This window comes from Hyla sarda, chromosome 7, assembly GCF_029499605.1.
Source record: "Hyla sarda isolate aHylSar1 chromosome 7, aHylSar1.hap1, whole genome shotgun sequence".
Classification (NCBI taxonomy): domain Eukaryota; kingdom Metazoa; phylum Chordata; class Amphibia; order Anura; family Hylidae; genus Hyla; species Hyla sarda.
Genome location: NC_079195.1, coordinates 66,706,963 through 66,723,715, shown reverse-complemented (window position 1 = coordinate 66,723,715; position 16,753 = coordinate 66,706,963). Strand labels below are relative to the sequence as shown.

Sequence of the window (16,753 nt, the reverse complement as noted above, 5' to 3'; positions counted from 1 at the left end):
CCATTTACAATAGTTTTTCAAATTAAACAGCAGTGACTTGCATAGCTTTTGTTTCTCATTCCAGGTTGGGAATATGGAATCACAATTCCTCCAGACAGTAAACCCAAGAGCTGGGTGGCTGCTGAAAAAATGTACCACACTCACCGCCGCCGGAGACTAGTGAGGAAAAGGAAGAAGGACCCGACCATAACCACTACTAGGAAGGTGAATGATTAAGCATGTACAGACAGGAGAGACTGCAAGACTTGTAGTAGTGTCTGTATGTGCTACAAAGAATTACAGTGAGGATGAGATTAATACAAAAGTCATTGAATTTGTATTTATTTCTTTATATTAGAAACTTGTCTTTTTGTTTACAGCCCTAACTTTGTGGCTGTATTATAGTGCCATGCTGGAGCTCTTTAAGAGTCGATAACTGAATTAGACCCCACATGATCAGGAAACTGTTTTAGGGTGCGTTCCCACAGGGCGTATACGCAGCGTATTTGACGCTGCGCAAAATTTATGGCAGCAGCGGGAAATACGCTGTGTATCCCTTGCTCACTATACACACAGGGCTTTCCGGCAGCAGCCCTATGTGTGTAGTGAGTTTTGGAGGCGGAGCCGCGCGTCACAGACACGCCGGCACATGGCCCCACCTCCAAAACTCACTGCACACATAGGGCTGCCGCCGTAAAGCCCTGTGTGTATAGTGAGCTAGGGATACGCAGCGTATTTCCCGCTGCTGCCGTAAAATTTGCGCAGCGTCAAATATGCTGCGTATACGCCCTGTGGGAACGCACCATCAGGGTACATTCACACATACAGGATCCTGCGCAGATTTGATGCGCAGGATTTGTAACTGCAGATGAGAAGCTGTGCTCAGCCATTTAGTTTACATTGAAATCTGCAGCAGAAAATCCTGCGCATCAAATCTGCGTATGTGTGAACATACCCTTACAAGGTTTTCCTTGTTTCGTAGGCCGCGATCAGACAACCTTGCCTAACCGTAGCTCTATATACATGAATCAGTTGCAGAATTTTGCTAGGAAATACAGAAGAATGTCACTAGAGGGCGCACTGGTCATAGTTTTATTTAGACTTGGAGAAATGTCTCATTGCAAACTTCATTCTTTAGCTGCAGTATTTAATAGTTGACAGCCTCAGTCTTTCCTCTTCATGTGCCCTATTAGTCAGTTTCAACAAATTCTAGAATATCTTGTAATTTCCTTGCAGAAAGAGAACTATGTGACTGAATTTATGATGTCATCCTCCATGCATTTATATGCTTCTCTTTAATGCTTCACAGGCAACACTTTCCCAAGAGGAACAGGAAGGCTGGGAATACGCTGCCCTCGTAGGGTGGAAATTTCACTTGAAACAACGCAGCTCCGATACTTACCGTCGCAGGCGATGGAGAAGGAAAATGGCTCCTGCTGAAAGTCTTGGTGCCTCCGCCATCTTCAAACTTGAGGGAGCTCTTGTAAGTATGAATAGAATGATGATGTATTGGTATGGATCAGGAAAAATGTTTTTTAATGCCATACAACTTAATGTTCATAAAATCATACAACTTACTCTCCGTCAGGTTTATTCACACAGGTTGCAGGACACAATAAAACATAAAACAAAATAAAGCCTAGGCCGTCTAGCCACTAGCTACGCAATACAGACCCTGTCTGCCAACTGGTGGGCTAATCCCTGCCAGTTAAAACATGTGACCTTATAAGTAGAAATATAGAGAAAAAAAAGAACAAATGTGGTGCTATCTAAGTGACATTAATTGATAGACATTGGGGTGGTGCAAGTAGCGATGATGTAGGTGAGGATAATGAACTCACCTATTTGTGTTGAGTGTCAGGCACAACACTGTAAATAGCCTTATGGAGCAGTCAATCACTCTCCTATAGATACCTGTGGTAGCCAGAGTCCTCTGTACCGATCTTGTAAGAAGGCGGTCAGTGCAATGGAAAGTTTTCTTGTAGGGAAAAGACTGGATGGTCCAACTAAAAAAAAACAGCTTTCCTCATTTTTTTGGGTTGGACCATCCAGTCTCTTCCCAACAAGAAAACTTTTCATTGCAACCTTATAAGACACAGTTCACACTTGAACATAAAGTCCCAATCACACACGGCCACCTGCCATGTGTCCTCAGAACCACAGCTCTTACTCACCAGTTTACAGTCCTTCACTTGGTCACTGGTAAGTCCTTGTCGTCGACCACAGCCACCTTCTGTGTGCCCGTCTAGCAAAGGGACATGGTGTCTCCCCCCTTGCATCAGTCTGCAATCTAGGGGAGAGCCCAGACTACGCTGTCTGACTTCCTTATAACACACTTCCCCTCTCTGCTGGGCTTCATTAATCAGACCCCAGGTGGAGGTTTCTCCTAGATCAGTGAAATACACGCTTTCCTTGCCTTACTATCAATCACTGTGTGTGTGTGTGTGTGTGTATGTATGTGTGTGTGTGTGTATATATATATATATATATATATATATATATATATATATATATATTTAGGGGGTCAGTACTTTCCTCAGGGAGAGGACACCTCTTCAGGTGTAACGGATATTCAAGTTAGGCCATTTAGCACTCTGCGGGCTGAGCGGAGCCTGAGCTGTTTTGCAGGACACACTACCTGTGAAGGTGGTGTGGTGAGCTAATTTAAATATTTATATATATATATATATATATATATATATATATATATATATTATATATATGCACACACACACACAGTGGTCCCTCAAGTTACAATATTAATTTGGTACCAAGGCGACCATTGTATGTTGAGACCATAACTCTATGGAAACTTAGTAATTGGTTCCGGAGCCCCAAAATGGCATCCAAAAATAGGAAAGAGTGAGGATTTAAGAAAAATAAGTAGATAACTAATATAGATAAAGCAAATCCTTACATATAAAAGTAAGAAAGATCTGCTGGGAGCTGTACGGTCTATGTAGAGGACAGGAGCTTCTTCAGGGTCCTGTACAGTACACAGTGTCCCAAAAAAGTAACATGGTGCCGTCCTCACCTGATGTCCAAAGGAGCAGGTAACCCTGGCACAGGTAGAGTATTACAGGACATGTAATACCTCCCTGTACTGTAGTGGGCGCTACCAGACTGCCAGTCAGTACACGGTCTTCAGTAATACAGGTGTCTTACCAGTGAAATGTCCATTCTTATTGGTCAGATCTTCCAGACATTGACACATTTCGCAGATCTGAACTGTTTGTAGCATTGTATGTTGAGTCTGGTTTCAAGTTACAATGGTCCAGAAAAGACCATTGTGTGGTGACACTATTGTACGTTGAGGCCATTGTAAGTTGAGGGATCACGATATATATAATTATGTAGGTGTGTGTGCTATATATGAATAATAGTGGCTTGTGGCTGCTAAACCAGTTATAGTTACACCTATATATTAGTGTAAATAATGGATAGGATAATACTTTGTCAAGTGTCAGATAACTGAAATTGACATATTGAATCTTGTACAATACCATGGGATGTGTGCATACACTAACTTAACCCCTTAACGACCACGGATGTAAATGTAAGTCCTGGTTTGGCAGGACTTCCCGCACCAGGACGTACATTTACGTCCTGTGTATGACCGCGAGCATCGGAACTGTGCTTGCATCATGCGCGGCAGGTTCTGGCTGCTAGTAGCAGCTGGGAACCCTCCAGTAATGGCCGACATCCGCGATCGCGCGGATGTCTGCCATTAACCCTTCAGATGATGTGATCAATAAAGTATTATTATTTATCACACTAAGATTATATTTTTTGGGTTCGCTGTACATTTTATGGTAAAATGAGAGGTTTCATTACAAAGTACAATTGGTCACGCAAAAAACAAGCCCTTGTATGGGTCTGTAGATGGAAATATAAAGGAGTTATGGATTTTTCGAAGGCTAGGAGGAAAAAATGAAAATGCAAAAATAAAATTGGCCTGGTCCTTAAGGTGAAAATGGGCTTGGTCATTAAGGGGTTAAGCATACCATATTATTCATAGATATGTACGTGCCTTTGTCATGCAAAATCTGTCCTAACAATTAAGACAAGTTGTGTACTGGGTGCGATTCGTCCTTCAAGACTCTTGTACCCAGACATCTAAACAGTGATCTTATAAGATAAAACTCTCCATTATGGTTTGATGGAAACCTCCCAACACCACAACATTAAGAACACAGCTCTTAAATAAATGTAGAAAATAAATATGCCACCCATCTATACATCTATACTTAGGCATAGGTTTTGGCAGACTGTGTTAAATTATTAGAAACATTTATCCCAAAGAGCCCAAATGTGTTTACTATTTCAGCCATAATCTCACTTACAATAATATTACACTGTTCCTGTTTTTTAAGATTCAGAACTGTGTAGGTTCCCTAGACCAACTTTCATTGCTGGATTTCAGATCCATCTGCAGGTTCATCCCTATAAGTGATCAAGCGAATCTCTTTCATCATCAATAGTGTTAGGCGCGAATATTCGCATTTCAAATTTTTATCACGAATATCGCAAATTTTGGTAATATTGCGAATATATTCGCTATATATTAGAAATTACGGATATTCACTTTTTTTACATATGCGTATATTTCTTCTTTTCACTTGTGGGCCAACTAAAATGATGCAAATACACTTGTCAGAGGTTAACAACAACATTCCTAGCAACCAATAGTAAAGTTGCGAATTCGCGAATATAGTATGAATATTCGTCTATGTTCATGAAATATCGCGAATTCGAATATGGGCAATTCCACCCATCACTATTCATCAACACAATAAGAGGGTGCCCTCATGACAGTTTTCACAGTCTAAGATATAAAGGGAAAGTAAAGCAGGACTCAAGCAGTTCCCCTGTGGGACCCTGGAGTATGATGTTCTTTTTGTTGATCCCAAACTACCAACTTTCACAAACTGACTAGAATACTTAAATATCTTTTTATAGGGCACTGATGTTAGTACTGAAGAAGAAGAGAAGAAGAGTTCTGAGAAGGAGTCTGCAACCACTATCTTTGGGGCAAACACACCCATTGTGTCTTGCACCTTTCAACGTAAGTGGAATTGTATTTCTTTTTAATTAGACCCAAAACCCAAGGGGCCCATACAATATGTACCCACCGCCCACATTGTCAGCTACATGAAAAGTCAGCATTTTACTTAAATAAATGAATTGTGGTATTATATGTAATATTGTTACCTGGGTGGGTCGAGAGCTTGGGTCCAAGGAAATAGGGCGTCTAAGGTGGTAAGAAGTGCAATCTAGGAGATTGATAGGCGTATTCTCATTTATAGGGTTTGGTCAGTCATACTCCTTTTTCTACTTGGTAATTGTTATTCTAAACTCCTCATAAAATATGTTTTACATGGATGTTTTTTGCTTGTTTCTTGCTGATGTTTTTAAAGAAACCTTTAGTTATCATCTTCGCTGCTACCTGTATCAAGCTCGGAATCTTACACCTATGGATAAAGACAGCTTCTCTGGTGAGTGAATTCTTAATGGATCCAGTATCTGCAGCATAGCTATAGAAGGTGCAGAGAATGGAGCTGCACATATGCTCTGGTGCCAGGGATGTATTTACCATTAGGCCCCCATGGACCTTTGCCTAGGGCCACAGTGTCCAGGAGGGCAGCACTTCAGTGAGTAAAAAAAAACATGATAAATGCTTTTGATGTAGCTGCTGCCGCCATGCTGTTGCCTGGAAGAAACAAACCACTGTTTGTACTTCATTAAAGGGAGCTCTGTTGGCCAATCGGTTAGAAGAATTGGAGCAGAGAAAAAAATACAGCATGTTCTGTTTTTTTTTTTTTTTCACATACTCTCAACTCCTGTAAAATACCGGACACCTGACTGGCCCCATTAAAGTTAATGAGATCTGTCAGGACCAGGCAATGTCATTTGCACTTCTACCCGTTCAGGGTTCGTTCCGGTCAATAAAAGAGCCAAACAACCCTGAATAGGTCGGAGCACAACTGCCTTGTGAACTTAGCCTTACTATAATTATTGTTTAGTAAATTGTTAATATGTTTCTAACTTCCTCATACCTTTATCTTCATTGTCTCCTTGTCCATCCTCTGGTAAGATTGAGAAAGCTTTTGATCAAGTGGCTGAAAAAAAAATACTACTTCTGGAATACAAGTTTGGACATATTGAATGGAATTTATCAATTGATTTCTTACCATTGGCAAAGTGTGGCATGCACCTTATTTTGTGACTTTTTTTCTCATCACTTTTGAAAATGGCTGAAAGAATTGGCCAAGAGTTGGTTAACTTCCATTTAACCATGTTGGTTAACTTCCAGTTGGCCATTTTCAAAAGTGACCAACTGGCTGGGACCAACAAGTTTCTGACAAAAATAAGGCAACTTTTATTGCAAACAAGGATTACATTTTCTGCTTTAGGATGCTCCACAATGCACCAAATCTAATACGAGGCAAGAGTCTCTTAATAAATTTAGTGCATTTAACTCTAAAGCACATTAATGTAAGAATGGCGTGTAAAATGCTGGTCTTAGTAAGTCTCCCTCACCCACCTATTGTCCAGTGGTGACATGGGCGATCCAAGTCTTTTACATATTTACACAGACTGTTTGTGTTTTTTTGGTTTTAGATCCCTATGCACATGTATCATTCCTTCACCGCAGTAAAACCACAGAGACAATTCATTGTACCCTGAACCCAACATGGGACCAAACACTAATATTCAATGAAGTTGAAATCTATGGAGATCCGCTTGCAGTTGCACAGAATCCACCCAATGTGGTCATTGAAATATACGACAGTGACCAAGTGGTAAGAGTTTATTAAGCTGCTATGCCATAAGGTTGTGTGGTAATTCTTGTTTAAGCCATGTAGGATTTATTGTTTCGTGTTGCTCTTTTAGGGAAAAGATGAGTTTTTGGGACGAAGCGTGTGCTCCCCTTTAGTAAAGTTAAATCCTGGAATAGACATTACCCCAAAACTCCTATGGTATCCCGTGATTAATGCTGAGAAGAACTGTGGAGACATCCTGGTGGCGGCCGAACTTATTCTGCGTGACAAGGTCTTGTTTATATGAATGTAATAAAATAGAGTTTTCCTTTGTGGCAGGACACAAAAGGCTGTATAGGTCCATACTGTTTCAGCTTGTCACCTCTCATACAGGATAAAAAAAAAATGTTCATAATGTTCAACATTCAGACTATGAAGAAAGTATAAATCGGAGCACTCACCTGGCTCCAGACGCTGTCAGACTGTCATCCAAATAGATGCATTCAGGCCCCTTAGGGCCTGACGAAGCACCAGGGGGTACTATACAGACAATGGCCGGGCGTTCCTCCCCCACATACCATCACCTTCTGCCTCCCCGTGAATGCATCTGTTTTGATGACAGTCTGACAGCATCTGAAACCAGGTGAGTGCTCCAATTATATTTTCTTCATAATGTGATTATATCAGCCTTCTGTTCCACATCATAGCAGCACCACTGCCAGACACACTCGAAGCCACTCACCCACTTGCAACTGCATACACTAGCACAGACATCTCTCTGACATGAATGAGTGACAGTGCCAGGATTGTCCTTCTTCCAGTGTTATATTTCTCAGACATGCCTGTTTAGTCCACAGAAAGAAAAATCCACTGCACTAGGGCCAGCTGAAGTGCCAGACAGTTTTAGGCAGATTCCAGGGCCCACTAGACTTGGGCGATCTGGTTTGTCATTTGGTAGGACTTCTGGTTGTCTCATTTTCAGGTGGTCAAATCCAACCCTGTTGAAAGCTAAAGAGGTCACTATCATTTGACAATGATAGATTTTGTTTAACAGCTCAACAAATATTTATCTGCTTCTTTAGGATGCTTCCAACCTGCCTATACTGCCATCCCAGCGAGCTCCAAAACTATTCATGGTGCCTCAGGGTATTCGACCAGTGGTCCAGCTTACTGCCATTGAGGTATGCCACTCATCATGGATTGAGGTTTCCTTTGTAAATATTTGTTGATCCTTTTATCCTATGCATTTCTTTTTTACTTTACTGGCGCTAGAATTTTAATATGTATTTTGTGCAATTCATTCATAAATCCTTTGCATACAATAGATCCTTACATGGGGATTGCGCAACATGAAGAGTTTCCAAATGGCGTCTGTCACCTCACCCAGTCTCATTGTGGAGTGTGGGGGAGAAATTGTTCAGTCAGCAGTTATTAAGAACCTCAAGAAAACACCCAACTTCTTAAGTTCTGTCCTTTTTATGAAAGTGGTAAGTCAGTAGTTCTATGTACATGCACAGTAGCCAAGCCAATGTTTATTTTAATATGTGTTAATATTGGAAATATGCAGAAACTGGGGCACTGTACTGTCCTTATTTATATCAATTGGTTTTAACATAGTTATTTCTTTTGTAGCTTCTGCCTAAAGAAGAAATGTATGTGCCCCCTATCATCATTAAAATCATTGACCATCGGCCGTTTGGAAGGAAGCCAGTGGTGGGCCAGTGTACCATCGACACACTTGAGCATTTCCGTTGTGATCCGTATTCTACAATAATTGATGATGCAGCTGAACTAAAAAGTACAAACTTGTAGCTTTTTATTACTAGATTCTTTTGGTTTCTGAATATTTTCTCAAAATTAAAAAGTGAAAGGTCAAAATGTTTCTAATGGTTCACTGGTCATTCCCAAAGAGTTTGTATGGAGACCCTGAGCACATGTTTAAAGGAGAACTCCAGAATATAAAAATTGTTCCCCATACTGCCGGCAGTAAAAAAATAAAGATGAACATACCTTCTTCCGCTCCCCCGGGACCACCGGTAACCGGCTCCGGTCTCTGCCGTGATCCTCTTCCTGGTTGCCGGTGGTCCGAGAATCATACTGCGCTCAGCCAATCACCAGCCGCAGCGAAGTCCGACTCAGCCGGCGATAGGCTGAGCGGCAGTGTGAGAAAACTTCAGGGCACAAAATTCTTCACTACACTGGCACCTGCTGTCGGGGCCGAAAACGTCACACTGCCGCTCAGCCTATGGCCGGCCGAGTCGGGACTTTGCTGCGGCTGGTGATTGGCTGAGCTCAGTAAGACTCTCCGACCACCAGCAACCAGGAAGAGGATCGTGGCGGAGACCGGAGCTGTTTACCGGAGGCCCCGGGGGAGCAGAGGAAGGTATGTACATCTTTATTTTTTTACTGCCGGCAGTATGGGGGACAATTTATATTCCGGAGTTATCCTTTAACTGCCCCTCCTCCATACAAACTCCGCTTCACGGTATGGTTGTGCTGGTGAAGAGGCATGGGGAGATTGAATCGTATACTAATGATTAAATGGTTACTCCGCTCCCCAGCGTTCAGGAACTCAATGTTTGGGACCCCATACTAGTAATCCTGTGCACCCACAGCCATCTAACATTTATCACCTATCCGACGGCTTTGATACCGCCATACTAGAGATCTGTCATTCTGTATGGAACCTGTGGACTTCAGACCACCATACCAGTGACCATTGGCATTCCTAGCGATCCACCATTTCTTACATATTCTTTGGATCAGTGATAAATGTTGACTGTGGGAAATACTTTTTAACTCAGGCTGGATTAACTTACTAATACTATTTTGGTGTCTCTTTCAGTGGCGCTCCTGTCTTCCACCCCTCCTCGTGATGTAGTTATAGATGTGGAAGACACCAGACCATTGCTGGCAAGTCAGGTAATATTTGTTCCGCTTTCAGAGGCTTCAATTTCTATTTCTGCATGAGTTATGTCAATGATAGTTCACAGTTTTAACTATGCATGATCAGGGTTTCTGACCATTCACTGCACACCTTCCTTGATATAGCTTCTGAGCACCAAACCTTCACAAATGTCTAAACCAGTGGTAACCATAACATGTGTTCTCCTTATGTTTTCCCAACACCAACTCGTCTTGTGTTCCAACCAAGTTCTTTACCACTAGGGCTGTTCATGTGTAACCTCAGGACTGACAAAGGTTTTAGGTAAAAACCCAGCGTCTTTAATAACTAATACATTTTACAGCCTACGTTACCCTTCCAGTTGTACCTTGTCCCTATTACCTTCCTTGACATATCTGTGTATAGTAATGGCCCCTCGCTGACCCCATCCCATGAACAGCTAACAGTCCAAATCCTGCATCACTAAAATCAACTCAAGATAAATATACCATGTCAATACTCATCATCTTGCTGGCGTTCTTCTACAGCAGCAAGACAAGTGGAAACTCTTTCGACACAAAAAGAGCATTGAAGAGAAGGTAGTAATGTATACCAGTGTCTGTCCCCCTCTGTCAGTCTGTCATCCTATAATGACTGGGTTTAAGGGCTTGTCTGTGCGCTTCCCATATGCCCAATAATACATTTTAGAGCAGGCCAATGAAGCTTCAAGGAGATCCCATACAACTACTCAAAAAAGGTCCCAGTGGTGCCAATTGCCTCTACAATACATAAGGGTAAGGTAACCCTGAGACCCTCCCGTTGTGTTTGTCACACCTTTTGGAGAGAGTGAAACTTGTGTAAGTTCATTTAATTTACAGGATATGCTCATGGCACTCACCATGGATTGATAGCAGAGCTAACTATGTCACACAAGGCTTCTGTTAGAGGTTTGTAGCTATAACACGAGAAGCAATCCATGTAATCTGTTTACAATATAATAGACGACATTTTGCATCAGTATATAGTAGTTAAAGGGGTACTCCGGTGCTTAAACATCTTATCCCCTATCCAAAGGATAGGGGATAAGATGCCTGATCGCGGGAGTCCCGCAGCTGGGGACCCCCGGATCATGCATGTGGCACCCCGTATGTAATCAGACCCGGAGCGTGTTCGGGTCTGATTATGGTCGACCGCAGGGCGGGCAGCGTGTGATGTCACACCCCCGCCCCCGTGTGATGTCATGCTCCGCCCCTCAATGCAAGCCTACGGGGGGGGGGGGGGGGCGGGATAGGTATCACGCCCCCTCTCGTAGGCTTGCATTGAGGGGCGGAGCGTGAAGTCACACGCCGCCGGCCCTGCGGTCGCCGGTAATCAGTCCCGGAGCGAACACTCTCCGGGCACTGATTACAAACGGGGTGCTGCGTGCATGATCCCGGGGGTCCCCAGTGGCGGGACTCCAGCGATCAGGCATCTTATCCCCTATCCTTTGGATAGGGGATAAGATGTTTAAGCACAGGAGTACCCCTTTAATGTTCTCTAGTAATAAGAGTCTAATCTTGTAACTTTATATGAATTCCTAACACCCAACCTTACTTTATGAAAACACATGAAAACTTATTCATATCTTTGGAGCTAATATACTGTTAGGCCATGTTTACATGGCAGAATTTCCGTGCTGAATTCAACGGGATTCTGGTGTTCTGTACACACGGCGGAATTTCCTTGCCAGATGTTTCTGGCACAAAAATTCTATTTTCTGTGTCCGCACAAAGAATGAACACATTCATTCTTCGTGCGAAGTTGTCTATGAGGTGGCACATTCCTATGCGGTCCTGGTGCCAGCATGTTTTGTTGGGGCCCCGCAGTGTCCGGAATGTCCGCACGGAGATTCTCCATGCAGACATTCCGGCGTGTGAACATGGCCTAAAAGGAGCTTCAAATGAGTATAAGACAGGTTAAGTGTGGTCAGAATCTGTTCATCTTGGTAGCCTGTATATGCATGGTCTTCATACAACATGACCATGAATGATACTACACTGGTTTAATGAAGAAAAAATGTGGCAACACTACCTAAAGCATTAAAGGTCCTGAAGACATTCTGGCAATATTGCAAACCAGGACTGAAGATTTGAGCCCAATGGGCCTACATTTATACAAAGTCTCCTAAAGAAAAATTGTGTAAGATTGATAACATTGAAACCTGTAGCCTTGTCTAGCAATGATCACTTCATCTGCTCTGCATAGCGAAGAGGATGAGGCCAACAAAGACTTACACTAGACCCACATATTGGCTAAAGTTAAACAATATTTGGTCCTAAAATGTATTGAGTCTAGCTTCTGCAATGGTGTTGGGTTCATGAATGAGAAACACAGTGGTGCAAACGCATTCATGATGTGCATGTGTAGGTTGTAAAGTTTCCCTTTCTTCTGCCAGGAATAGTCTTTTATTTGTTTAACCAAGTTATACGGACACTGAAGAGTACAATATGGCTTCCTTCAGTGGACATCTGTTTCCCCTACATCTGCATTGTGCTAGGGAAAGGAGCTTTTTTACTCTGTGGTGTTTCTGGTTTTCTGCATATTTATTCATCTTGACTAATATTATTTCTGTCAAAATATTAACAGTAGTTATTAAAAGTGAATATGTATTTGATTATTGGAGTTGTTGTGATGCACCCCATATGAAGCCATTTTAAAGATAATATTGAGAACTTGAATGAATAACAATTCCTTTATATAATGATATCAGAATGTTGTATTTAAAAGCAGGATTGTTTTATTATTGTTGACACAAGAAGTCTCTAATGTTCTGACATACAGAGCTGTGCACTCTGCTTGCCCCCATATAATGCAACCATACAGTGCTGTGCATACATCTGCGTTATACTGTATTTCTCTATTGGCTCCATTGGGGGACACAGACCGTGGTGTATGCTGCTGTCTCTAGGAGATGTGACACTGTGGCAACAAAAACAGTTGGCTCCTCCCAGCAGGATATACACGCCTTCAGGCTCTGAGCTAATCAGTTTAAGCTTAGTGTCTGAAGGAGGGGGACGGGTCTGGTTTGTTCCAGACCAGGTCTTCTGTTTTTTTGTTTTCCTAGTTAGGGACGTGTTAGTTTTTATTCCTTTTCTCTTCTGTTTTCAGGTGGGGACTCAGGGACTGCGGTTCCCCGTTTCCCCATTGCGAGTGAGGGGGCACAGACATTGCGTATATGCGCTGTTAACCCCCTCTCGCCAACGGTCAGCGCTTGGGATGTACCTTTTGGGTCCGGGTCCCCCTATTTACCTGCTCGCCTTGCTCGCGCATAGCAGCCAGGTGTGATGCAGGTAACTAAAGCTGACTGAAGACTCCTTTAGGTAATTTCTTCTGACTGAGGTAAGTACTTTCCCCCCTTTTTTCTCCATAGGTACGAACTCGCAACCTCTGGAGACCCCCTGTTTTTGCCCACCTACACTTTATGGGCTAGCCTATGCAAGGGCTGTACTTTATTCTGGGGGAGCAGTGGCACCTGAGGGGGCTTTTTTATGGGGCACTACACTTATGTGTGTGTGTATGTGCTTGGTGCACTTCACTTATGTGTGTACATGTGTGATTGTGCTACCATGTCAGCGCCATATATGCGGCTGTCAGCCGCGGCGCTGTATCGGGCCGGACGGTTCTCAGCGCCGGTTTACTTTTGTTTTGTCGGCAGCGCCTTATATGCGGCTGACAGCCGCAGCGCTGCCGTGAGCCGGGCGCTTCAGTGCCTGCTTACTTTCTCTTTCACCGGCAGTCTCTGCGGCGCTTTGTCTGCCCGCTCTCTTCCCCCGAGCGCATAAACGGCCTTCAGGTGCGCTCGGGACAAGGAGCGGGTGCCATGACAGTTCTTTAAGGCCGTCTATAGCTCCGCCCACAGGGCTAGGAGCTCTCAGAGGCGCGAAGCAGCCTCCAATCAGCGCAGTGAGTGCGATTTTCAGTTAGAAGGGGTCAGTTAGTGAGTGCCTTGCTTTAGGCACGCCCCTCTCTTCCTACTGGCTGGCCTGTTCACTCTCTTTTTCTTTTTAAATCAGAAAAATGTTATTGAACAAGTTTTATAATAAAAAAAAACATACAAAACAATCCAACATTCCCCTAAAACCCCCCTCCCCCACCCACCCAAAAAAAAGACAATCTCCCTCCCCCTCCCCCCCCACCCCAGTTTCCCCTCCTCAGCAACCATAAATAAGAGGCATGCGGTGGTCCGGAGAGATGATTAAACACATCACACAGTAAAAGTAGAACTCATAGCGTACAACAGTCACACAGGCACAAAGATATGAAAAAAGCGGTCAAAGAAGGAGGCAGACTCGGAGGACACAAACAGACTTGCACATATAATGCAGTAACAAAAGATGGGAGGAATTGGCTCATAAGACACAGACATTATCAACGGCCAGGGCCCCCATCACCCCCCAAAAGCACTTCAACAGAAGATCTGCGTAAGTACGTAGACGGTACCCCGGGGGCATCCAGCCAGGGACCCCAAATAGATTCAAATTTACGCAATGCTTTCCTTTTTGTATACACTCCCTTTTCCAATCTAATAATGTGATTCAGCTTAGCAATCAGTTCAACAATAGTGGGCTGCAAGGGTCGCAACCAATATTGAGCTATCAGTTTTCGAGCTTGGTAAAGGATCCTAGTTCACTCTCTTTCTAGCTGCTCATAGCGAGTTCTCCTCACTGCAGCTGACAGGGTACACAGACTAGGGTGAGAAAGTTTCTATCTCCTTTTTTCTTTCTACATTATGTCTGTATCCAGAGCTGTTCCTTCCTCTAAACAGAAACCGTGAATTTCCGTGACTTACTATCTCTGTAAGCACTGTAATACCAAGATGTCTGGCTCTGCTGAGCCCACTTGTCCTGCCTGCTCCACTGCTCCCCCAGGCCCCCTGGTACCCCCTGATGTCCCTTCGGTCCCGGTGGGTTCAGCCGCTCCACCAGCCTGGGTTTCTTCCCTGTCCCAGTATATGGCTGACTTGACCAAAGTCTCCCGTTCGGTGGCTGAAGCCTCCCGAGAAGTGATGTCCGCCTTGAAGGGGTCTTCCCTGCGCAGGACCTCTGGAAGGGCTCGTTCCTCGTCTCCACATACTCTGGCAAAGCAATTTCGAGCGGCTCTCCAGTCTCTGCTTCTTCAGGGGGTTATTGTTCCCGTTCCTCCAGGGGAATGGTTTCAGGGTTTCTATTCAAATCTTTTTGTGGTTCCCAAGAAGGACGGTTCTGTGGGTCCAATTTTGGACCTCAAGCGTCTCAACCATCACCTTCTCATCCGCCACTTCCGAATGGAATCTCTCCGCTCGGTGGTGGCGTCCCTGAAACAAGGGGAGTTCCTTTCATCAGTGGACATCAAGGATGCCTACCTCCATTTGCCAATATTCCCAGGCCATCATTGTTACCTCCGCTTTGCGGTTCCGGAGGGGCACTTTCAATTTGTATCTCTTTCCTTCGGTCTAGCCATGGCTCCTCGGGTCTTTACAACGATCCTTGCACCAGTGATGGGCCTGTTACAGTCGAGGGGAATCTCGGTGATACCCTGGACGACCTTCTCATCTAGGCTCCAACCAGAGCCCAGACTCTGGAGACGTCCCTCTCCACACTCTGACTCGCTTCGGGTGGATAGTCAACAGGGACAAGTCAGTCCTCCGCCCTACCCAGTCTCTAACCTTCCTGGGACTTCAATTCGACACGGCATCTGCCTGGATTTGTCTTCCGCCGGACAAACGTCTGGCGCTCCGGTCGGGGGTCTGCTCCCTTCTGTCCCAGATATCAGTCTCCATCTGCACTTGAATGGAAGTCCTGGGTCGGATGGTGGCAACTATGGAGGCCGTACCCTTTGCCCAGTTTCATTACCGCCCTCTTCAACTGGCGATTCGTTCCCGATGGAACAGGTCTCCTCTGTCCCTCGATCGTCAGATTGTTCTCCCTCGCAGGGTCAGTCAGTCTCTGCTCTGGTGGCTCCGCTCCCCCCTTCTTCTCCAAGGGCAGTCGTTTCTTTCCCTTCACTGGCAGGTTGTTACAACGGATGCCAGCCTGTCGGTTCAGGGACTCTGGTCTCCCCAGGAGACCCTTCTTCCGATAAACATATTAGAATTACGGGCGATTCTTCTTTGTCTTCTTCATTGGGAGTCCCGTCTTCAGTCCTGTCCGCGTTCAGTTGGACAACGCCACGGCCGTGGCGTACATAAATCGACAGGGCGGCACTCGCAGCTCGACAGCCATGGCCGAGGTGACCAAGATTCTTACCTGGGCGGGGAGAGCAGGGTTCCGGCCATTTCGGCGATTCACATTCCGGGGGTGCTCAACTGGGAAGCGGACTTCCTCAGTCGGTCCTCACCCGACCACGACGAGTGGTCTCTACATCCAGAGGTCTTCGCACAACTCTGCGACCTCTGGGGCATTCCGGACGTGGACCTCTTTGTGTCCCAGCACAATCGGAAGATCCTTCCTTTTGTGTCCAAGTCCTGGGACCCTCAGGCTCTGGCTGTTTACGCCCTAGTGATTCCTTGGGCGGGGATTGCCCTACCCTATCTGTTCCCTCCTCTTCTGCTCCTTCCCAGGGTGCTGAGGAAGCTCAAGGCAGAGGATGTCCCCGCCATTCTGGTAGCTCCAGATTGGCCCGAAGGTCGTGGTATGCCGACGTAGTCAGGCTCCTTGACGACACTCCACTGCGCCTTCCACTCCGTTCAGACCTGCTCTCTCAGGGTCCTTTTTGCCACCCCAATTTACAGTCGCTGCATTTGACGGCGTGGCGGTTGAGACCGCGGTTTTGAGGGCCCGCGGGTTCTCTTCCCAAGTCATTCACACCATGCTCAAGGCTCGTAAGCCCTCCTCTGCAAGAATTTACCACCGTACTTGGCAGTCTTATTTTCGTTGGTGTGAACCTCAAGACTTCTCCTCGGTAACCTTCTTGGTTCCCCGTCTTCTCTCCTTTTTGCAGTCGGGGTTGGAACTAGAGTTGTCTCTCAGTTCCCTTAAAGGTCAGGTTTTGGCCCTTACTGTTCTTTTACAGCGGCCCCTGGCTTCTAATTCTCATGTCCGGACTTTCCTTCAAGGAGTGACGCATGCTGTTCCTCCTTATCGGTCACCCTCTCCCCCTTGGGACTTGAATT

At 44.9% G+C, this 16,753-nt stretch overlaps 1 protein-coding gene across 12 annotated transcripts in view; it reads left to right on the top strand.

The window, feature by feature from the left end:
- The window catches only part of MYOF (myoferlin), a 228,335-nt gene that overhangs the window by 176,009 nt on the left and 35,573 nt on the right, over positions 1–16,753 (top strand). For all 12 annotated transcript variants that reach the window (XM_056529441.1, XM_056529439.1, XM_056529437.1 and 9 more), the window contains 10 exons: positions 65–204; positions 1,289–1,462; positions 4,939–5,044; positions 5,397–5,474; positions 6,601–6,782; positions 6,874–7,032; positions 7,823–7,921; positions 8,066–8,227; positions 8,373–8,538; positions 9,586–9,662. In XM_056529441.1, coding sequence (XP_056385416.1) covers positions 65–204; positions 1,289–1,462; positions 4,939–5,044; positions 5,397–5,474; positions 6,601–6,782; positions 6,874–7,032; positions 7,823–7,921; positions 8,066–8,227; positions 8,373–8,538; positions 9,586–9,662 — 1,343 coding nt within the window. The remainder of the gene's footprint in view (positions 1–64; positions 205–1,288; positions 1,463–4,938; positions 5,045–5,396; positions 5,475–6,600; positions 6,783–6,873; positions 7,033–7,822; positions 7,922–8,065; positions 8,228–8,372; positions 8,539–9,585; positions 9,663–16,753) is intronic.